A 23,978-nucleotide genomic window follows, 5' to 3' on the forward strand; every position below is an offset into this window, starting at 1 on the left:
TTTTTTACTTTAGTCTGATTGGATTAGACTTTCAGTTACTTGCGCCAAATGATGCCTTCCTGATACAAGATCTGGGGTTTATATCTTTAGATGAGGTAATTGTTGGAAAAAGTAACTACTCATAGCCATTCTTATCAAGATTGTCTGTGTATATTTGCCCTAACCAGAGAGAGCAAGCTCTTTGTAGGCTGAAACGTCTCACTGCACATCTTTGAATCTATAGCGAACTTAACACTGTGCCTGCACAGAGTAGTAATAAGTGCTGAATTTAGATTTGCTTAATTGAATTGGTTAGTAAGTCAGGGAGGGATTGTGCAAGAAGTGGAGAGAACCCAAGTAAATTCCTCTTCCCTTCTTTGGCCAAGTGGCCAATTTGAATCCATCTGTTGTCATTTGTGAATGTCCCAGCAAAAAAAAAAAAAAAAGGAATAAGTAATATGGCTGTCGAGTCCAACAGTCCAGTCTCTCAAATGGAGAAGGTCGTAGCTTTCTCCTGGAATGCAGTGAAAATAAGTCATAGACTTCTTAGTTAGCATAATTGCTAAGAAAACTCCTTTGTCTATGTTTTCACGATGCGAAATATCTGGATAGGAAGTAAAATGTGCACTCAACATGTCTCAAAAAATCTACGCATGTGGCACCACTTTGACAAAATATCCAGTTACTTAACCAGACTTTTCATCGTCTCTCCAAGAGTCTGGACTGTTTATGTCAGAAAGTGATGGCAACAAGTATGACAGTCTGAGAATTGTATGGCACTGTAGCTCTGAATGACACCAGTCCCTTATGACTTGGAGAGGAAGATAAGTACTAACACAGGCAGATCACAGGAGTATTTCAGCTATATTTCAAGGCAGAAAGGAAAGAACTATGAAAATAGGAATTTTGCCTCCACTTTCCCATCCTTTCCCTTTCTTTTCTCCAACCTTATCACTGCCAACGTACAACATATCTTATTTATGTATATTATTTAATTTCTCTCAATTTCCTAGAATGTAAGCTCCACAAGGGCAAGTATTTGTCTCCTTTTTTTCTCACAGCTCTGTTAGCACTATCTAAAATAGACTCTAGGGGTGTCTGGGGGCTCAGTGAGTTGAGCGGCCAACTCCTGATTGTCTGACCCTTGATTTCCACTCAGGTCATGATCTCATGTTTCCTGGGCCTTGTGTTGGGCTCTGCGCTGACAGTGTGAGCCTGCTTGGGATTTTCTCCCTCCCCCTCTCTCTCTGCTCCTCTCCTACTCATGCTCTCTCACTCTCTCTCAAAATAAATAAACATTAAATAGATAGATAAAAAAAAATTAAAAATAAAATAGACTCTAGCATATAGTAAATGCTCAATAAATTTTCTTGAACAAATGAGTTAGCCTGATGGATGGCAATTTTCTAATTAACTCAGAGATCATAAACTAAAATGGCCTTGTGAAAAAAAATACTTTTTTTTTTCTAAATTAAATGAAAAGACCCTGTGACTTAATGGGTGCTGGTTCTGCTACAATCTAACTTTGTAACTGTAAACAATTTGTTTCCCATTGTGCCCCTAGGTCTCTCCATCTGGAAAATGGAGATAAGAGTGCCAGCCCTACATTCTTCAAAAACTTGTAAGTATCTCAAAAGAGACAATAGTGGTGTTAGGCTAAAGATGCAATGCAGAAGCTTAGCATGGATGGTTTTTCATAAGATTAAACCATCCTCTCAGTGATTCACTTACTTATTAAACCGGCAAAATTCCATTTTCAGCTTTTGTTCTTGTACAGACTAGCAGCTGATTACTGCAATAATCAGTATTCTATATTGCTATTGTTTCCCAAGTATTGTTATTAAAAATTTTACTTAACTAACCATTTCCAAACAAAACTGCCATGTCTTACAAGGCAAATTTGCCTTCAAAGTCACAAACTTTGAAAATGATAATGATAAGCATACTTAACAAATCCAATCTAACTGGTACTTATTTAAAATGTGAAGCAGTATTCCTGCAGGGTAATCACCCTCCCCCCCCCCCCCATATGTTAATAGCAAACCGATCTTTCTGTGGTGGGAATTCTATTCACCCTGTTCCCGTTTTCTCCTTCAAGTTAAATTCTATTTTGCAAGGTTTCCCTTCCAGTCTTAAAAAAAAAAAAAAAAAAGATCCTGTACCTTTAATACAAGAGACCTGGCGAGAGGTTTCTTTCCAAACTTGTTCCCTGGCTTCCAAGTGACGAAACCAGCTGTAATTTGAGAGCAGAGAGATCCTCAGGATATCATTAGCCAAAGGAAAAGCTCCGCATTCCCACCCAGTGCAGAGGTTGAAATAGTATCAGAAGGCCAGAGTCTTTCTCTCCAGCCACAGGCTCCATCTTTCAGGAGCAAGGGGGAACTCTGAGAGAGAGTGGGGCAGCAGAGCCCGCGGCCTGCCAGCGCCCTGGAGGAGGGCTTCCCTCTCCTGCCCTCGATCCCGCTGGATTGACCCGGCTGAGTTCCAGCCTAGAGCGCAGGAGCGCAGAGCCGGGGCGCCTCTTGCGCTACCCAGGCGCTGGTGACAGCCACATGAAGCCTGCTGGGGAGGCGGGGCCAGGGTGCAGCAAGCCGGCGGGGACCGAGGCTGTCGCCGTCTTAGGGAGGCACTGACTGCCAAGGGGACCCCCTCCCCTCCATCGTGCCTGGGCGAACAGTCTTCTCCAGGGGTCCCCTGTCATCCTGCCTATCCAGGATGGTGCTGCTGAAGTTCCTCTGGATGGGTTTCTTCTGCCACCTGTGTCAGGGCTACTTCGATGGCCCTCTCTATCCGGAGATGTCCAATGGGACCCTGCACCACTATTTCGTGCCCGACGGGGACTATGAAGAAAATGATGACCCCGAGAAGTGCCAGCTGCTCTTCAGGGTGAGTGACCACCGGCGCTGCTCCCAGGGGGAGGGGAGCCAGGCCAGCAGTCTGCTGAGCCTCAGCCTTCGGGAGGAGTTCACCGTGCTGGGCCGCCAGGTGGAGGATGCTGGGCGTGTCCTAGAGGGCATCAGCAAGAGCATCTCCTACGACCTGGACGGGGAAGAGAGCTATGGCAAGTACCTGCGGCGGGAGTCCCACCAGATCGGGGACGCCTACTCCAACTCGGACAAGTCCCTCACTGAGCTGGAAAGCAAGTTTAAGCAGGGCCAGGAACAGGACAGCCGGCAAGAGAGCAGGCTCAACGAGGACTTCTTGGGGATGCTGGTCCACACCAGGTCCCTGCTAAAGGAAACACTCGACATCTCTGTGGGGCTCAGGGACAAATACGAGCTGCTGGCCCTCACCATCCGGAGCCATGGGACCCGGCTGGGTCGGCTGAAAAATGATTATCTTAAAGTGTAGGTGCGAGGGCGCGCTGCCTGGGAGAGGGCATCAAATCAGCCCCGTTGTGGAGGGTGGGGACAGAAGCCGGGGCTAACGTCTCCCTCATACTTATTATTTTTTATATCTGGATTTGCACTTGGAGAATCATCTGAAGTGATCTTTAAAAAGAAATAAGCGAGGGCCGAGCTGTTTTGTTTTTGTACATTATTTATGGGATTGCTATTGACTTGTTACTTGGAAAGACCGATTTAAAGCCATGCCTCCCGCCTTTCTTAGAGGACTTTCTAACTCTGCACAGACACCTGTTTCCGCCACGTCTAGAAGGACACGGTTTATGCAGGAGGGAGTGATTAACCTTCCCCATCCTGGAGAAAATACCCAGAGAGCAGAGCACATGGTTCCTTTTCACCTTCAGCCTTCCCTCTTGGGCTTTGAAAGCTGTCAGTTGTCTGAGGTGCTGTGCGGCCAGCCTGCCAGCGGATGCCTGTTTCTCCTCTTTTTCTCCCTTAATTTATTAACCGTGGTCTTCAAGGTTTTGTTTTTAGTTTTTTGGGTTTTTGTGGGGGGTTTTGTAAGAGTATTGGCTGGAAGCTATATGCAAATAGTCCTTTGCAGGGAGACGTTTGAGGTGCCTCTGTGAGTGTGTGTAAGCTGAAGTGGCCACATTGAGGAAGTGCAAGCTTTGTGGGGGGTACACACTCACGTTGCTAAGCTGACTTGCTGTGTCTCTCACTGCATGCCTGTGTCCTCAGAGCTACAGTCCATTAAAAAAAAAAGTCGATTGTTTGAACACACCCCCAAATGCCTATGTTGTAGCTTACCAATGTATTCGTTCTGGTTTGGGGGTTTTCTTCTGTTTGCTTACTGGAAACTTGTACTTCAAGTAGGGCGGGATTCTAATTTTAATAACTCCTGAACTAAGTTTTATTATTCAGCCAATAAATATGTTCTCGTTTAATGCTGGCTTATTTTCTAATTGATATCCATAACTTTTGTATTGCAAAGAGGAGTCAGTGCAAGAGGAAAGAGAAGGGTGGGATTTAAGCCAGTTTACTCAAAGTATGTGATAAAGAAGGGAGAGGGATGGCTATGTAGTTGGCAATCCTCCCTACCCTGGCCACCCTTACCCATGTTCAAAAGAAAACAATCTGGGTCTTGCCAGAAGTTGATCTCTGCTGGTCTGCCTAAAAACTCCAATTTTTCCATTTTTTTCTGCAGCATCCACTGGAAAAGTTGATGACAAGGCTCATAAGTTTTATGCCCTCAGAATGCAGAGGGAGGGTTCCATTCTAAGTTCTAGGAATTGTAATGATGTTTAATAATTATGAAGCCAGGTCTATGTCATTGATCAATGACTTTAAAAGGTGGAAATGCACTTTATTTCATGTCTTTCCCCAGCCCCTCACTCTCATCTTAAATATGCTTTCCTTTCACACACACACACACACACACACAGAAAAATAAATATGTGCATAATCTACTGTTCAACAGTGAACAATTTTTTTTTTCCTCTCTCATGCACAAAGAATCCAGTTTCCTATTGCAATGATGTTTCCAATACATCCTCCTATTACTCTAGAGGAAACTGAGGCCCAGAAAGCGACTGATCATCAGCTTGTTGTAACAGCTCCAGGTCTCTTAGATTTAAGTACAGAACTTTCCACATTGCTCTTTTCAAGGATGCTGAGCGATGAGAGGGAGTGGTCTGAGACCTGAACCTTTGCATCGCTACCTCATTATTTAAAATAAAAAAGGAAAACACATGGAATAATACTTGAAAGAATCATTTGTAATTTCTTTTCATCACTCAGGGGTCTGCTTTTAGCTGCCTCTGTACTGGTGTGTGGGGAGAGGGTAAATGATTGTTTAAAAGGGTTTTCTTCTTTATTCTATGAAAGATGAGGGGAAAAAACAGGAGATGACTTTTGGCACTTAAATGATTGTAGTTTGTTGTCACCACACTTAATATCTCAAAATATCCCCATCACTCACTTCCAAGTATCCAAGACTAATCCATAGACACATTAAATGTCATCTCTTCGATTTTCCCGTCTGGGATAGGAGAACAGTAAGCAGGTGATATGGCTGGAAAACTTGTCTCCTGTGCATGCTGATTTCAATCAGTCCCTAAAGGCTGCGTACAGTACTGTGCTAAGGATTTAAAAGGCCCAGATGTAAAGAGTGCTCTCCCCAGTTAGAAATGCCTTCCATGGGCACAGAGAGCGGTGGCACATGTGCTACAAATTTGAAAACCCTGAAACAGATTATGTATGAGCTTCTTTCCAGTGTGAACATTCTATGATTCCTGCAAAACCAGAACGAAATTATCTGACATTGAATCATCCATTCAAGGCTAGATGTACAGCCAGTAATCCCACAGAGTCTTATGTAAATGACCCTAGAGGGCAAATGAGAATTTCCAGGTGGGGGGGGGGGGGGGAGTGATCTGTCCTTGTTACCAACCCAGAGGCTAACATCACAAGGCTTTTCCAAATCCTCTTACAATGGGGAGCCAGCCCCACTTAGACCTTTCCTCCCTACTTCCTTGTTATGCTTATTAGGACCTCCTTAATCTCGAGGTGACACAATCTTTTAAATAGTGCTCCTTTATTTCTTAGACCATGAAATAATACTTTGAGAATCTAAAGAAAACTACATGCTTTCTTCCATGAGAAACCTTACAAAACACCCGTACAACTTAAGATACTCATTATTTTTATGTCAACCATTTCATACGTGTCAGGTACTGAGTGAGGTTGTAGGTAATTCTGGGATATTACAAAGCCTTGGGACTTAATCTAACTAAAACTTCTTAAAAGCCTTGTGGAGTTTTATTTGGAGTAGGAGGAATTTCTTGTTATCGTTATAATTTGTAGTTACTTATAACAAAAACAACAACAAAAAAACAGCTAACTTTTTCTGAGAACTCAATATTATCAGTCAGGGCCTGAGTTACTTCTCTTAATTCTAGCAACAAACTCTGTAAGGAAAGTGTTAGGAGAAAAAGAATTAACCTATGCCAGTGCTTCAAACAGTACTGGACACAGAGTGAATCCTCAATAAATGTTACTTACTATTATTACTGGTATTATTATTATCTTTGGTTTTCTAAAGGAGGCCCAGAAAGCCTAGGTTATGTTCTCCAGGTGAGAACTGGGTGATGTCTTATATTCTCCACTTATATTCTCACTTTTCAAACTGATGATTATCTAGCGGAACATAGATCAAATAAGAGTGTGGGTGGAGGGTAGGGGTTCACTGGGGCCACCAGGTATCCACTGCAAATGTTGTCCTTATAGGCCAGTCAACCTACATCCTCTAGCAGCTCAGATGTCTGACTGTCGTTGGTCAGAAGCTGAGTGGCTCCCATGTTTACAGAATTCCTTACTGATACTGTCTCTGTGCGATGCATTGTTAAATGCCACTCCTCACCGCTCTCCCAATCAGACCATGTGAAAATTTCCACATACCTACTTTGAAACATTCCATAGGTATCTATCCAGAGTCTGTTGATAAAGGACACCAGTCCATGAGAGCCTCTGCAGCAACCAAAGCCACACTCACAGAAGCTGGTGGAAGCCCGCTGGTGGAGGTGTGTTGTGGGAGGCTGTCCCATACTTAACATACTTTCCGTTGCCTTTTAAACTTGTTTATAACTCTGCTAGGGAAATAGGCTCAAAGCTTTCTGAGAGCAGCCTCGAAACTTAGACTGTAAACTATTTTAGCAGGTAATAAAAATGCTCATGAAAACCACTAACAATATGAAATCACCTGAAAGGGTAATATGCTCAAATTTCCTTCGTACATTTTTCAGAGGATGATTATTAAAATCTTCTTGATAAGGAGCAAGAATCGCTTATGAGATAATAAATGCTACCTGTGGCTAATCAGTGTTTTCATATAAAAGGAAAAACAACTGGAGACCTAAGTCTTAGTTAGAATATGCAAATGCATAATGATAACTCACTAATATCAAGAATGTGATTATGCGAATCATCTTCAAGATTTTGGCATTGGGGTTGTCTTTAGGAATATTATCTCCAGAGTAAGGATCCTGATGGATATGTCATTCATCCAACATTTTTTTTTAAATTTTTTTTAACGTTTATTTATTTTTGAGACAGAGAGAGACAGAGCATGAACAGGGGAGGGTCAGAGAAAGAGGGAGACACAGAATCTGAAACAGGCTTCAGGCTCTGAGCGGTCAGCACAGAGCCCGACGCGGGGCTCGAACTCATGGACCGCGAGATCATGACCTGAGCCGAAGTCGGACGCCCAACCGACTGAGCCACCCAGGCGCCCCTCATCCAACATTTTGAAAGGGCCACTAGATGAGGTACTCAGGATAGAAAATGGAATTTGGCACATGAGGAAAAGGACACCTAAATAAAGAATCAGAACATGGCAGCATATAAGATTGGTATATGTACCAGCTTCTATGGGAGCTTAGCAAGAGTCCAAACTAGAATTAATTGTCTGGGAAATGGAAAGCAGTATAAATAAAATAAGGATTTGGTATGATTACACATTCAAGAGATACAGGGGTTTCATTGTTGCTGTCATTATTGTTATTCTGTTTTTAAGTAACATTTTTCCAACTATACAAGTCATAGCTATTATATTCTAATAACATGCAAACAGCAAAACACAAAGAAGGCCAAATCATTCATATTCTCAAACTCCCCCCAGCATACATGCACTATTTGCATTTTGGTGTACTTATTCTTTCAGTATTTTAAAAAACATATCTTCATTTTCTTTAACAACATTTTTCTTTAGGTGAAAGTGATATTCTAGTAATACATTATTTTGTAGTAAATGTCTTTGTTAGCTATTAAATATGCTCAGTAGCATAGACCTTTTAAAAATGCTTAAATCTCCCCAGTGTGCTTCAGGAAGGAGACATTCTGGATTCTAGATCTTGCCCCACCATGTATTAGCTGTGCAACTTTAAGCATATCCCTTAAATGTTCTGAAATTCCATCCTGTTGTTTGTAAAATGAAGATAATAGCCAATATTTATTAAACAGCTGATATCATTAAATGATAAATATTTAATATTTATTATTTATTAAATATTAAACAAAATGTTTTCAGTACATTATCTTATACAATCCTCCCAGTGCTATGTTTCAGGCAGATGTTCTATTTTCTTTGGATAGGAGACTGAGACACAAAAAGGTTAAGTGACTTACTCAAGGTCTCACAGCCAGACAAGAATGGGGTCAAGGTTCCAATACAGACAGTCTGTCTCCTCTACAGATATAATAACCACGAATGTTGCTTCTACTTTCTGAAGGCAGGACACTGGACACATAATTTCTTAACTCCCTTCCTATGCTAAATGGCCTGTAAAATGAACATTTTCCTTATATGATTTCCTTAGTTAAAAATATACAAACCCAATTTTTCTCAAAGAATTTATTTCTTTGCTTGATTTTAAGTTGGGTGAGGTATCTTCTTATGCGTGCATGTGTTGCTCTGTGATTTTTTTGCCTAAGGACAACTGGCTTCTTGCTAAATATTCTATTTTCCAAGAACTTTCCCATGTACTATCATATTTGATAATGCATATTTATAGGTGCTGAACTGGCCAGGACAGTTCATGGTGTTCATCATTTGGTGATGGTCACCATTTGGTAATGGGAGCTCAATGTTCACAGCTAGAAAAGTTATTCAGTCAGGAATGAAGCCAGATATGAGGAATTCTTGTCCAGCCACCACTTACCTTACAGGTATGCCTTTCACTCATCTGTTCATTCATTCAAAATACATTCACTGAGTGCTTTCTTCAGCAGCATGTATGCCAAAATTGGAACAAAATACATTCATTGAATGCCTACTGAGTATCAGGCACTGTTCAGGATACAGCAATCAGACAAAATCCATGCTTTCCTTGATCTGATATTGAAATATGCAAATTGAATGAGTCATTAGGACTCCTTTAGGGGGGGGTAAGTTATAAGGAATAAACTAAATATATATATAATAGAATGTCAGGCAGTGATATGTACTATTTTAGTTAAGATACTTAAAGAAGATCTCTCTGAGGAAGTAAGAGATATTTGAACAGAGCCTTAAATCTTGAGTAGAAGGCCAAGAATGTACATGTTACAGGAAAGAACATTCCTGGTAAAAGAACAGTAAGTACAAAGTCCTTCAAGCAGAGACAGTTTTATATGTTTAAGAAGGGGGGGGGGGCAATGGGGCTATAGCAGAGTAAATCAAAGAAAGGATTAAAGAATTTGAAATTAGGAGAAATGAGCAAGGTAATATAGAAATCAGATGGCCATCATAAGAAATTTGGATATTGTTATGATTTTAATGCACAGGAGATCTAAGGAGATGATATATTTGGATAGCATATATATGCATATGTAACTAATATAAATGAGTGTTAATGAATAATATTTGGATTTTACCCAAATTTCAATGATCCAATTTCCATTTGAATTGCAACTCACTGAAGGTCTAAAGAGAGGAGTGATATGATCTGATTTACCCAAAAAAGACACTCTGGGAAAGATTGTCTGTAGGGAAGCAAGAATGGAAGCAGGAGGGCCACTTGGTTAGGTGGCTATGAGGTCATGCTGACAAGAGATGATGGAGGTTTGATCAAATGTGGTAGTGGTGAAGGTGGCAGGAACTGGCCTCAATCTTCTGCATGTCCCATTGTTGCTTTTGTCCAAGAAGAATGTCATCCTTCTCAATCTTCTCAATTCTATAACTCTTTGGCTCCATTTCTTCTCTTCCTCAAACTTTGGATTTGACAGCACTGACTCTCTCAGATTCTTGATCTTCCCTGCCCCCACCAAGGTGGTTGGATATGTAGGAATGGAATTCAGCCACTCCCCTGGCTACATCAGGAAATATATGGACCCCAGCTGACCCCTGTGACTCAAAGCCCCATCTCTGGCCCGCCAGTCCAAGCCCTGTCTAACCTACTTGATGGGCTGGAATTACACACCAGCAAAGGTGGAGATTTACACTCAACCACAGGAATGCCTCACATAATAGACTAGTACACAAAAACAACTGTGATTGCACTAAAGCTTAGATATCTATCTTCCCTTTATTAATGATCTCAAGCATCATCATTGCATCTCTGAATTTTTCTTCACAGGAGCTTTAAGTAGATACACTATATCTAAATGTAAAACTTTTCTCTTGAGGCTTTCTGATAACTTCAGAATTTCGCATTGCCATGTATTTGGTAAAGGCACAGAGCATCTTGTTTTGACTCTAGGAAGCATTTTCTCAGAAGGCTTATACATTGCACCATTTCCCTTTTTTGCTATTCGTCACACACACACACACACACACACACACACACACAGAAGATATTTTGTGTGTCAACAGTTTGCTGTTTACAGAGAGGAACCTGACAGTTATGATTAATGAGGTAAAGCCTCCATGCTCCAAGATTGGCAGTAATGGCAAACATTTTCCAGTTGTGAAAAGTTTCCTCCTGCAGGCAGTTAAAGAAACGTGTTTCCTGAACGTCTTGTCTTGCTTTGATCTTTGCCCAGTGCTCATTCCAAGACCAAGCAAATGTGGGCGCTCCACTCAACTTTTAAAATGTATGCTTTGCTGGCAGTCCCACTAAGTCAACCACTAACATTTTCCACATGATTCTACTACAAATTAAATTATAAAGAGCAGAAAACCTAGTGGGTTTGCTTTGCTCTGAATGATATTTTTGCCTACCCCTAAAGTGTCAGTTTTCTTCTGCCTAGGTTTCCCCCTCCCCCTTGCCTTAGCCAAGCTCCTTCTTTCCTGTTTCCTCCTTTGCGCTCTCTCTCTCTCTCTCTCTCTCTCTCTCTCTCTCTCTCTCCCTCTTCTTGCTGTTAGGAATGTGGGAAATAGAGGCAGAAAACTGTTTCCCGTAATGCCTCTGCAATTCATTAACTGCAGAATCTAAGCAAATTGTGTAACTCAGTTCTCCCCACTGTACGGTGGGGATTATGACACATAGTTTGCATGGATTTTGTGAAGATTTGATAAGCCCATGTATGGAAAGAAGTTACTATAATCTTCAGCAAAAGTGCCACTAATCCCACACTGTCTGACCATGTGTAGCTCATTGAAGACTGTCTTTTCAGAAGGGGCAACCTTTTGAAAAGGTTGAAATTTAAAAAAAATGTATTTCAAATAAGACTTAGACTTTCTATGTATGTTCCACAAACCAGTATGGACCTTCCTTCCAATTCTAGGCAGGAACCTCCAAAGCCAAAAGGCATTTTCTCCCATTCATGTAAGAGATGCTACTGTACACGTGTTTACACCGCAAACATTCCTGCTATTTGGGCCAAGAGAATGAATTCTGAAGCAGGAAATAACTTAGAAATCTTACTTATGCTTTCTTTCCAAATGTTAACAGTGCCTTTGCTCTTTGCCTCCAGCATGAGGGTGAGATGCATGAAATGGGAATTTCAGGATACAGGTAGCTAGAGTGAAAGAACTCTCACAACTTGGCAACAGGGCTACAGGTGAGAAACAGTAGGAATATTAATTCTTCTTTTTTAAAATTTTTTAAAACATTTATTTATTTTCATGAGACAGAGAGACACAGAGTGCAAGTGGGGGAAGGGCAGAGAGAGAGAGAGAGAGACAGAATCCGAAGCAGACTCCAGGCTTTGCGCTGTCAGTGCAGAGCCTGATGCGGAGCTTGAACCCCACTAACCGTGAGATCATGACCTGAGCTGAAGTCAGACACTTAACCGACTAGCCACCTAGGTGCCCTGGAATATTAATTCTTAATATTTATTGAGCACCAATTGCATATTTGGCTCTGGGTACCTTGGAAAAATTCAGTTGTTGGGCCTACAAGAGTGAAGGCGAGATCCCATTTGCGGTGACCTTGATATGGAAAGCGGTAGGGTGAAAACATGAGTCTCTTTACGTAACCCCAGACTCTGTCTGTGTGATTTGCTGTCCCCAACTGCCTGGTAGGCCTCTAGAGTCTCCAGGTCATGGGCTTGCCGGTGCTGGTAGACTGGAATGATCCAAGCCTTAGTTTCGCCCACACATTTAAGTGGGCTTCAGTGGGAGTAGCTGGGGAACATCTGTAGTTTTGAAGACTTTATAAAGTAAGAAGGCAGCTCAGTAATTCTCTAACTTGCCTGCTCCTTCCCTTGCAACCTCTACCCAGGCTGCAAGGGAAGGGGCCTTGGCTCAGCTGAACAAGGACTCAAGATAGGGCACGGTGACCCCTGCAACTCATGCCCAGCAAAGACTTGAATCTACATCCTCTTCAATATGAAAGCAGACGTGTTGGCCCAGTGATACATGCATATAATGAGCAATACATATAGGGAGTGAATAAGCAATATTGCTTTCCTAATTAGAGGCATTTTGGTCACTTGGAAAACTTCAGAAGTATAATGATTTTTAACTGTTTGGCTCAAACAAAAACTCATTCAGGCTTAGAAATTGGCAAAGGCCAGACTAATGATAAATACGTATCCCACGATCACATTTTCCATAGACCCTATAATTTCCGAGAGTTTCACCATAAAAAGAATCACAGTGAAAAATCTGGACTGACAGTTCACAATAACGACGTAATATTAACAGGATGTCAGAGTTTACAGGGCTTTCCCATTTCCTCTGTAAAAACCTTACCATTACCAAACATGTAGCCATCACTTTGATTTTCAACCATTATTAAAAAACTATTTTTCCAAGGGACTGTTCATTCATTTTGTATTCATTCAACAAATATTTATTGGGTACGTAGTATGTGCAATCACTGAACTAGATTCAGAGGGTGATAATTGCAATAATAATGGTACTGGCAATGAAACAATAGACAATATTTTTACACTCCTTACCATGTGTCCAGCACACTATTCTGAAAGTGTCACATATATTTAACACAGGTAATCTTTGCAACAACCATTCACAAGTATTGCTTGTAAACTGCTCAGCTACCTCTCTAGAATGTCACCTGATGCCTAAGCCAACTCTTTTTGTTGTCTCTTCCCAGATCTCCAGCCTTGCCAAAGTCCCTTCTCTGACTACCAGTCTCTTCTGAGCTGTTCTATCTATTAGGTTTCTCTAAGGGAAACCTAATTCTGGAAGTGCCAGGAGGTCTTTAAGTCAGGAGTTCAGGAACAGTTGGAGAAAGTTTTTCCTCAGTGACCAAGGAGCTAAATAAAACAAACTTTGGATTTAACTGAGAAAGAAATGAGAGAAAATTAGCAAGAGAGAACCTTGACCCCAGGCTCAAGTTTCCAGGATTGAGCCAGCCAACCTGAGAGTGAAACCCAAGATTTCAATATTATGTTAACCTCTGTCAGGTTAAAATAGTAATAAACTGTACTTGTAACTATATTCTTACATATAGTTTTGGCCCTGAGAGCTGAGAACATCAGAGCTAGAAATAACCTTCACCAATGGACAATCTGAAGTCTAAACAGGTGAAGAAACCTATTCTGGGTCATATAAATTCATGGTATTAAGGCCAAGATGTCATAGAATCACAGCCCAGAGGGCCAAGCTCAATACTCACCAGGTCATCAGCTGCTTGAATCTTCCCTATAATATTACAGCCTTTCCAAGTGATTATAGAGCCCACGCTTGCACTTCTCAAATTATGGGGCACTCCCTTCTCTCTGTAGGACTGCATTCATCTGTTGGAGAGTTTCAGCTCTTAGGAAGTTCTTCTGTATTTTGATCTGACATCTCTCCCCATGTGTCTTCCATCATTCAGGAACCCACAGCCCCATTTATTCCTTTCCACCTCAAGTTAATCAAAGATCTGGCTCCTTTGAACAAGATCAATATTCCAAGTTCCTCCAAACTTTCTTTTTGTAATTTAAACAATAACCAACATCTCCTAGCTTTACAAGAAATAATGATTTGCAGTGGCTAAAAGCATGTGCTTGCCAACAGATAAACCTCTGGGTTGAACCTCTTCTGTACTTGCAGAATTAATGTCCAAGGGCAGTTTACTTATTCTCCCCACACCCTGGGTTTCTTTTATGGAAATTGGTGATGATGATACCAACCTCAAAGTACAGTTGGGGTGAATAAATGAAATAATATACATAAAACTCCATGCACCGTGTCTAGCACTCCTTAGGAATTCAAAATACATTTAAATGGACAAATGAATGAACGCCCGGTTGTGTGTTAATAAGGGAGTTTTATAGAATGAATAGCAAACTTGGAGAAGATCCTGTGGAGTAGAGAACCAAAGGAAAAATGAAGGAGAAAGACCCAAAGGAGAACCCAAAGAAGCCACTGTGGACCACTCTGTACAGGCTATTCCTCCACAAGTTCATCAATATCTGATGAGCAGTGTGTTCATGCTCATGACTCTGCTCAGTAAGTGGAGAGAAGGGGAATCTTAAATTCAAGCCTTTTTAAACTAATTCTGGACTTTCTCATAAAGGTCTGACCACATGCTAATTTGAAAGCCCAAACACTAAGTTATTTTGGGAATGGGAGAAAAGGTACTTTATATCTTTTTTTCCCTCTTCTACAAAAACAGATGAACAGACTTTCCTAACCCTTTCCCAAAAGTTTCATGTTTGGGTTGAGCTCAGCCCTGGAAGGTCTCACTCTCAAGAGGAAGGCCTGAGAAAGTCATTAAAAGCAAATGAAAGCCCTGGAATGGAAATACACAGGGAAGATGGGAATTCAATTGGCTTTTTCTCCCAGGTGCTCCATCTTTCAATAACAGGAAGATGCAACCAAATCAAACTATCTCATGGATAATATCTCCTAAACCATTATAAACTTTAACACAGCATTAAGGAGAGACTCACGGACACAGCCTGACATGCACTGATCATGGCTCTTCCTTTTGTTATCAGGGCTGTGTGTGGTAAATGATTGAAACTGCCTAGGATTTTGAAGAAGACCAAATGAGAGAATTCAGCTTGGTATATGGTCTGGCATGGGTGCTACACCATTTTATGAAGTGTAAAGTGACATATAGCAATCAGTCTTTGAAGAAGCCAAGGCGGCTGATAAGCATCCAATGGTGCATAGGACAACTACTATGACAAAGTGTTATCTGGCCCACAATGTCAATAGATCATGGTTGAGAAACCCTTGTTTTATAACATGTAAAACATAACGATGTATTGGGACCAGGGATTGGTAGTAGTTAGACTAGGATCTTGAATATCATACTAAAATCCTCCCAAAGGTAATGAATTTATTATAGGATTCAAGGCATAAAGAAAATAGAATTTTAGCAAGATGTGTATCATAAAAGTTTGTCTAATATATTAGCACATAGAGACACTAGAGTGTTCTAGGCATCTTGATGCAAATTCATATATTTCATATAATATCATGGTTATAAAGCCCCAACATCTGACTGAAAAGTGAAAGCATCTAGCAACAGGCTAATTTTATTTCCTTGGCCTCCATAGACAAAAAGACTGGATTTCTGGTCTTTCCCTTCATTAGGGCTTCCCCTACATGTTGGCAAGACAATTAAAGGGGATGAGAGGTGTTGATTTAGTCTAACTAATAGTTTGGCATTGTGTAGACAAAACATCTGGTTGATTGGAGCTTTCATTCTTCACTGGGTGGTTTTGACATGGAGGAAAGATAATCATTGTTGGATACTTGCTAGTCATCATTATAAACCCAGCTGATAGCAGGGTAGAATCAACTGGTCCTAAAATAAAGAACTGTAGGTATGAATCTTCAACCTGAAAGACCATTGCTTATAAGAAAGAGGAACTCTGGAGTTGAAAATGAAGAACTCAAGCATAACCTTCACTTATGTCTCCCTGAGACTGCTCCTACCCAAATACCCTCTCACAATTGCCTTATACCATGAGAAGTTGGTGAAACCCATAAATGCATTAAGTGAAGCCACAGTCCCTGGACCAGGAGTATATATGTCTGAAGAAAGGGGCTCATTTTTCTTCACACATAACTTTCTGTCTGCTCACAAACCCAAGGGGATGCATCCAGCCAGAAGGAAGAGATTGTCTTTTTGTTATTTGGCTTTTGTTTCTTTTTTATTCATCTGCCAAGAAAGGACACCTTGTTCTAATCCATCTAAAGGAACATATAGGCCTTGGTCTCTTTTTTCTACTTTTTCAAACCTTATATATCTTTCCAAGCCCAGCTAATTCTACCTCCCTAAAGCCTTCTCTGAGGCTCCTGTCAATTCTGATATGATGCATAACAACTTGACTGGTAAAAATTACTGGGATCACTGTGTCAACCGGATATCAGGGTCTTATTACAGTTCAAGGAAAAAAATTCTATGATTTGTAATGTAACACCTTTCATGATTACAAGATGGGTAGGAGGTAACATGAACCAAATGTTTGCTTTTTTCATCTTTCCCTAGTATTTATTGACTTTGTCATTCATTTTTGGTAGCAGTTCTAGACACCTGTGTAGCAACAGTGAACAACAATAGGTTCTCAGAGCTGAAAGACTAATAAAACAAGTTAGTAATCAAATAATCATTTACCTCCTGATGAATTAGAAATAGTCCCATTTCTTGGAGCGCCTGGGTGGCTCAGTTGGTTGAGCATCCAAATTTGGCTCAGGTCATGATCTCGTGGTCTGTAAGTTCAAACCCCACATTGGGCTCTGTGCTGATAGCTCAGAGCCTGGAGCCTGTTTCAGATTCTGTGTCTCCTTCTCTCTCTGCCCCTCTCCCGCTCATGCTCTGTCTCTCTCTCTGTGTCAAAAACAAACATTAAAAAAAAATAAAAAAATAAAAAGAAATAGTCCCATTTCTTTATTGCTTCACTCATCTGAAAGTGGCATTTACTTCTATCCCCTGGTATCTGGATGCCCCTGGATTCCCCTGGAATCTTGCTTGCTTTAACCATTAGACTATGTTGAAAGTGACACTGTGGCAAGTCTGGGCTCAAACTTTAAAAGTCCTGTTGGCTTGGCTTCCACCCTTGTTTCTTAGAAGTTATCCACCATAGTGTGAGGAACACTGGGCTAGACTACTAAATGAAGGATCCCAGAGAGAGACCCAGGAAGGTGAGAAGATCATGGCAGGACCAAAGGGTCTCCCAGCTGAATGTGGCCACATGAGCAACCACATCTCAAATGTGAAACAGGAAATCTACCCAGCTGAACCCAGTCAACCCACAGAACCATGAAAAATTTAAATTGCCATTTTTTTGAACCACAAAGTATGGAGATCATTTGTTACAAAGCGATAACTAAAATACATCCTATCTAAGGTAAACATCTACCACATTCTCTTTCTTTCACATTATCCTGCTTTTTTTATTTTCTTTAAAACTCTAATCACTACCTAAAATTATTTTCTTTACTTTTCTGTTGCCTCCCCCAACAGGAAAAAAACCGTGAGAGAACAGGGACCTCGCTATACTGCTTCCTGCTGTGAACTTTGTGCTTAGAACAATGCCTGATGCAGAGCAGAATGCTCAATAACTACTTGTAGATTAAGTGAATAGATGAATAGTTGCAGCTATGACAAATGAGCTGAGAAGTAGACATTGCTGTAACAGTTTTTTTGTAACTTTTTTTAGTTTATTTATTTATTTTTGAAAGAAAGACAGAAAGAGCTCGTGGGGGGAGGGGTAGAGAGAGAGGCAGAGAGAATCCCAAGCAGGCTTCACTCTGTCAGTGCAGAACCTGATGTGGGGCTTGAACTCACAAACCATGAGATCATGACCCGAACAAAAACCAAGAGTCAGACACTTAACTGACTGAGCCACCCAGGTGCTCCATATGTTGCCCGTAACAGTTTTTAATGAGGGGATTAGAACTGGGAGGGAAGTCAGAGAAGATAAGGCTTGTTTTGAAAAAATCTTCACGTTATGTCCAGCAGGAGAGTGGGGGATTATTTTCTTTCTAGTTACTGTTCAATTAATTATTTTCATATAAGTAACATTATCACTAAACTTTCTGTGGTGGCAGATTTTAGAATATTTTTCAAAGCTATTTTTAGAGCAACCTTCTAAGGATCCAACTACTAATTAATTAAGGAATCCCCTGAATTATCAGAAATTCATTTTACAAAAATTGCTCAGAAAAAGAAGATGTGGAATCTGCCCTATTCCTCTGCTAGGAATCGGAGTTAAAGGGAAAATTCTTTCTCAATTTGAAGAAATGCTTCTTCCTAAATGTGAGGACAAATTTTAAGAAAGCATTTTACATTTCCTAAGCACAGAGTCCATTTGAGAATTTTTTTACATAGAAAAAGAAAGAATTCTTAAAAGAGGAAGTCAGCAAGAGAGGAACATGGAAATACCCTTTTCCTCCTTCTTAGAAAATATTTCCCTGCTAGAAAGAGAAAAGCAGAAGAGGTCCAAAGTCGAGTCCAAAGAGGACCTCCAAAGAGGTCCAAAGCCAGAATGCTATAGACACATTGTCTCAGGGCTGGTAAGCAGCCAAGACCCTTCCTTTAAAGCCAAACAATGGGGCCACCTGGGTGGCTCAGTCGGTTAAGCGGCCGACTTCGGCTCAGGTCATGATCTCGCGGTCCATGAGTTCAAGCCCCGCGTGGGGCTCTGTGCTGACAGCTCGGAGCCTGAAGCCTGTTTCGGATTCTGTGTCTCCCTCTCTCTGACCCTCCCCCGTTCATGCTCTGTCTCTCTCTGTCTCAAAAATAAATAAATGTTAAAAAATTAAAAGAAAAATAAAGTCAAACAATGAAGATAAGAAAATGAAGATCAAAAAGAGAAAAGAATAAAAATGAAAACAAAATAATGGAGCTGATGTCAATGTGTGTGTAAAATATATATGGGAGGAGTGGCAAAATTAAATAATTCAATTTTCTTCCTTATATTTTTATGTATTTTTAACTGTTGGTTTTAGACACATACACTCATACATACAATACATATATAAATATATATATGTGTATACATAAACATATACATACACATCTATGCATATATATTTACATATACATGTAAATAATATACATGTAAGCATATATACATACATGCATATATATGTACTATCTATGAAAATATACATGCATCTTGGGTTTCTATCTGTTTTTAAATTTTTCTTTAAATCATTCCTTTGATCTTTGTTCAAAGCTTAGTTTTGTCTGTTTTAGCAGAAGAATAGATAAATTGTTAGCATAAATGGAAGGGAAATTCATGGTTATAGAACTCTGAGTTGAGTTTGAACAGAAAGATACTATAACTCAATATATTGAGAGACAAGATTCAGTTCAACAAGTAAACACAGACTCTGGGCTCATTTGGATTTTTGTTTGAATCTTGATTCACCACTTGCAATCTCTAGAAATTGGGAACTTGAACTATTTATCTCTAAAAGACAAGTTCTTTCCATTCAATTCAAGAAATATTACGGAACACCTTCCATGCTAGGTTCCATGCAAGACAGCTAGCAGTTGCCCTCATGGAGTTTATAGTTTGTCCAGGGAAAGAGACGTCTGCAAAGAAAATGATAAGTGAGCTGACAGCCTCCTCAAAAGATTTTGATTTAGCAAAGTTCTCTTATAAAGTGGTCAAGAGAATTTTGTGAAATAATTCATACAATGTCCCTGGGACTATGTATAGTCAAACACATTCAATAATATGGTGTTCTAAGCCCCTCGACCTCAAAGCAAAGAGGAAGTAGACACCCAATACCTTCTATATTTGAAGGGTTGTTGAGAGCCAAGATCATCTGTGCCTATTCTCCATCATAACTCTGGTGCTTATATTGGGTTAGCAAATAACTGATTTGTTCCCTCTTAAAGCTTAAACACAAAATAAAATATGTAAGCACGTAGCTTTATCCCACTGTTTGCTCTTTGAGCAAACTGAATGGTGTCTCACCCACCTTTTACAATCCCACAGTGATCACCACAATGCTTAAGAAATTATAGGAAATATAGAGCAAAGGGAAAACACTACATGGTTGAAGATATAGGTCTTTCTCCACACTTCTCATGTGAAAATCATATAATCTCTAAATGCCAACATCCCTACTCTCAAGTGGGTTTTGAAATTCTTGCTTCCCTCACAAAATAGTGAAATGAGATAACATAAGTGAAAGTGTTCTGCAAACTTTAAGACACTACAAAAGTATACACGAGTGTTATTATTAAGACATTTTCACGCTTTAACCCCCTGAAGTCTGGCTTTAGCCAGCCGTCTCTTCACTGAAACTCATTTCTCAAAAGTTACTCATAAACTTGGTTTTATCAGTTTCTCAGAGTTAATTATGTTTGGGATGATGACTCCTGCTGATGTGAATGTATAACCCAGGATATGTGTTTAGAAAGAGAAATAGAACAATTTTTTCTGTTGTGTGTTCTTTCCCAGTAGAAAAGCCACATGAAAGCCAATTTATCAGAAGGTACCTTGGTAGGCAAAGAACTGGATGTCTTATAGTCAACTCTGGTGATTGGAATGTTTAATGACTCCAGTGTGTCTGCTTCCAGGATAAGGAGGTATCTGCCTGTGAAAAGTGGATGTTTATATCATCTAATCTGGGCACTAGCTAGCTTCTCTGGCTTGTGTCTCTCTGCTTCTCCTTTGTTAGCCAACATCCCCTCTGAATGACACATTCTTTCCTTTGATAAGGTAATGCCTTCAGTCAGGTTTCAATCCTGTCTTACTGGCCTGGCCAGGAATCTGTCTCTCTCAACATAACTCTGCCCATCTTTTATCCATCAAACTTAGTGTCTGTTTTATAGTTTAACTCCCTGTGGCCATCCTATTTCACTTCCTGTGTGTTGAGAGTCCTTCATGGTTACCCTCATCTTTCACCAAGAATAATGGTCTTTTAATTCATCTCTGAATTCAGTGGTCCCTTATTGGTCCTCATCTTCCTTCTTCTCTATGCAACATTGACAATGTTCATCTTGTCTGCAGTAGGCAGTTCCCAACATAATCTCTCCTCTCAATGGTCAGCCAATTTCTTTGAGGGAAATTACCTTCTCCCCATTGTATTTAAAGTTGGTGGAAAGGTAATTCCTGGCTTGAAAATACCTACCTCCAACTGTGGACCAGACTCTGGTTCAGCCAATATAAGACTATGATCAAATCTCAGTCAATCAGAAGATTTTGGGTTTTCAGGGGCAGCCATTCCTATGATAGGGGAGAACAGAGTGACAGTCACTGCAATATCACCAGCATACAGAATAATATAGATATTTGTCAAATGGTCCAAGCTTACTGCATTTTAGGCCTCTGGATTGATGTATGTAGATTGATATATATATATATATATATATATATATATATATGTTAATCTATATGTGTATATATATGTCAGTATATATATACACACACATACACAATAAATGCAAAGTATATTATACATTATACTTCATATATTATAGTTCACAATTTATATACTATATTATCTATTATATCTATTACAATGTATATTACATTAGGTTATATCATATTATATTATTTGGTTATACATTGGTTTCTATCATTCTTAAGCCTTATCTTTTTACAACCTTTTTAAAAAATGCGCTAACACTTTTATTGCATTTGAGGACACTTTTGATAAATATCTTGAATTTGAAGCCTTGGTTAGGTAATCCTTTTGCACTAGAAATCAGTGATCTCTAATACAACTCCATTGCCAACTATGGGATTTATCAAAACTGTAGATTCCAGCTTGCTGAATATTTCAACACTTTATTCAAGTACTCCTATCTAGCAATCTCACTAGCTCTGAGACAAACCAAATATAAATGCTTAATGTATGGTACAAATCAAGAGATTTTTCACAGAAGAAAACCACAAAAGACTAATTTTCTACAACATGTCCCATGCTCATTAGATCTTCAGTAATATTACTCAAGCTATTTCAAGGGTAATAACATTGATACACCATTACCCATGTTTTCTCAAATTTTTTATCTGGATTCCAAAAGGTATAAACAAGGATGCATACACTCAAAATTGTTTTTACAAAATTTTTAGGTTTATTTATTTATTTTGAGAGAGTAAGAGAGACAGAGAAAGGGTGTGTACATGGGAGAGGAGCAAAGAGATGAAAGGAAAGAGAGAATCCCAAGCAGGATCTGTGCTGTCAGTATGGACTCCAATGTGGGGCTTGATCTCATGAACCATGAGAACCATAATTTGGGCTGAAGTGAACAGTTGGACACTTAACCTACTGAGCTACCCAGGTGCTCATTATAAACTATTGATGTTTATTTTGTCATACATATTACAAAAATGAATATATGGAGAAAAGGACAAGTGCACAATGACAAGTGTACATTTAAGTCATTTGTAGCTATATAAATTTTTTTATATGGTGATTTGTTCATATGGGCATTATAAATGACAGACAAAATAATTCTAATGCTATGATCTCCTGAAATTCTACTAAATCCATTTGCTTAAGGTAGTCAAAGGGATTTTTATTGCTTGCTGTCAATAAGTTCTTAGTCTCCTTATGAAAGCAGCAAAATGGCCTCTCATTACCTCCCTGGCACAGTGCCGTCTACTTATAGGTGCTCAATAAAGTCAGTACAATCAACCTATTGTGTATTAGGGATTCAGCCACTATAGTTGGATTGAATTGAATTGACATGAATTGAACAGGGTTTTCTCAAACCCATAGCAACTATGAAACTAGAATATTTCACCACCATTCAGAAAATTGTGCTCACAAGATCACATTCCGGAATCTTGACAAATGAGATTTCAGCAACTCTTTAGTTAAACACTTCGTGGACAAATTATGTGTTGCTCTATTACTAGGAGTTCTGGCACGGATCTACAAGTAATGTTGTTCCAAAGTAACTGCCTATGTTTGTCGGCAGTGTGTCATTGTGAAGTGACTGTAAGGGACCGCACTGTTAGCTTGAGCCTTCGGTTTAACCACAGACTCTGACTCAACAGCAACATTGGTTTGCAGAATCAGATGAAGGAATGTATGCCGAATAGGAATTGCGGATAATAACGTGGATTGGTTTTTCCCTTCTGAAGCACAGAAAATAAAATGTTTTCTCTCTATGTTACTGGGTTTCTATAGTAACTCCCTTATCGAGGATTATATCAATTCTACTTGCCAATTGTGCAAAAGTCTGTTAAATAAAAATGAGAGATTGCAGTTGTGATCCTGGGAAACTCTTCCTCTTAAGAAACTTACTCAGTAAGACACAGTTTAAAAATAATAAGAATCGACTTTGATGGAAAAAAAAAAAGCCAGTATTTATGTGGCTCGAAAGTTTACCAAAACAAGACTATATGTTAACTTTGTCAAGTAGTATTTTTACTCCTTCCTGAGAATGAACCTCTCTCCCTGAAGAGAACTGTCATTGAAAACCACGAGTTCTTGCTAACCACAGAGATCTGGATTTCATCAATAAGGCCACAGAACCCAGTAAACACTGCCCCTTCTATTGGGTACATGTATGCCATGCACACAAAACCAGCTCAGCAGCCTTTCACTCAAAACCCAGTATGTTCTTTCCCAACTGTGTGGAACACTAAAGCCTATACTTTCTTCAAAGTGACCCTTGAATGTCAATGATGAAACCTGCACTGAAGGAGACGTGACACTTAAGACATATAACACTTAATGACAGGAAGGGAGGTTTGGGGGGACAATAATATATGGCCAGGTCCACGGAAATCACCCTGAAAGAACTTCCTTAAGAGAAATGGCTTAGAACAAAGCAAATCAAATAATTTTGCCACTAAGAAAAATGTAAGAAAGAACGTCAAATCAGGTTTTCTAAAGAAAAAAAAAAAAAA

The 23,978-nt window shown here is 39.8% G+C and overlaps 1 protein-coding gene across 1 annotated transcript; it reads left to right on the forward strand.

Annotated features, from left to right (window-relative positions):
* The first annotated feature begins 2,238 nt into the window (after window positions 1–2,238).
* On the forward strand, window positions 2,239–4,270 carry FIBIN (fin bud initiation factor homolog). The gene has a single exon (XM_058688496.1). It carries the CDS (start codon window positions 2,695–2,697, stop codon window positions 3,328–3,330), a length of 636 nt encoding a protein of 211 aa, XP_058544479.1. The 5' UTR covers window positions 2,239–2,694; the 3' UTR covers window positions 3,331–4,270.
* The last annotated feature ends 19,708 nt before the right edge of the window (window positions 4,271–23,978 follow it).

The sequence above is a fragment of the Neofelis nebulosa genome, chromosome 10 (assembly GCF_028018385.1).
Source record: "Neofelis nebulosa isolate mNeoNeb1 chromosome 10, mNeoNeb1.pri, whole genome shotgun sequence".
In the NCBI taxonomy this organism is placed as follows: domain Eukaryota; kingdom Metazoa; phylum Chordata; class Mammalia; order Carnivora; family Felidae; genus Neofelis; species Neofelis nebulosa.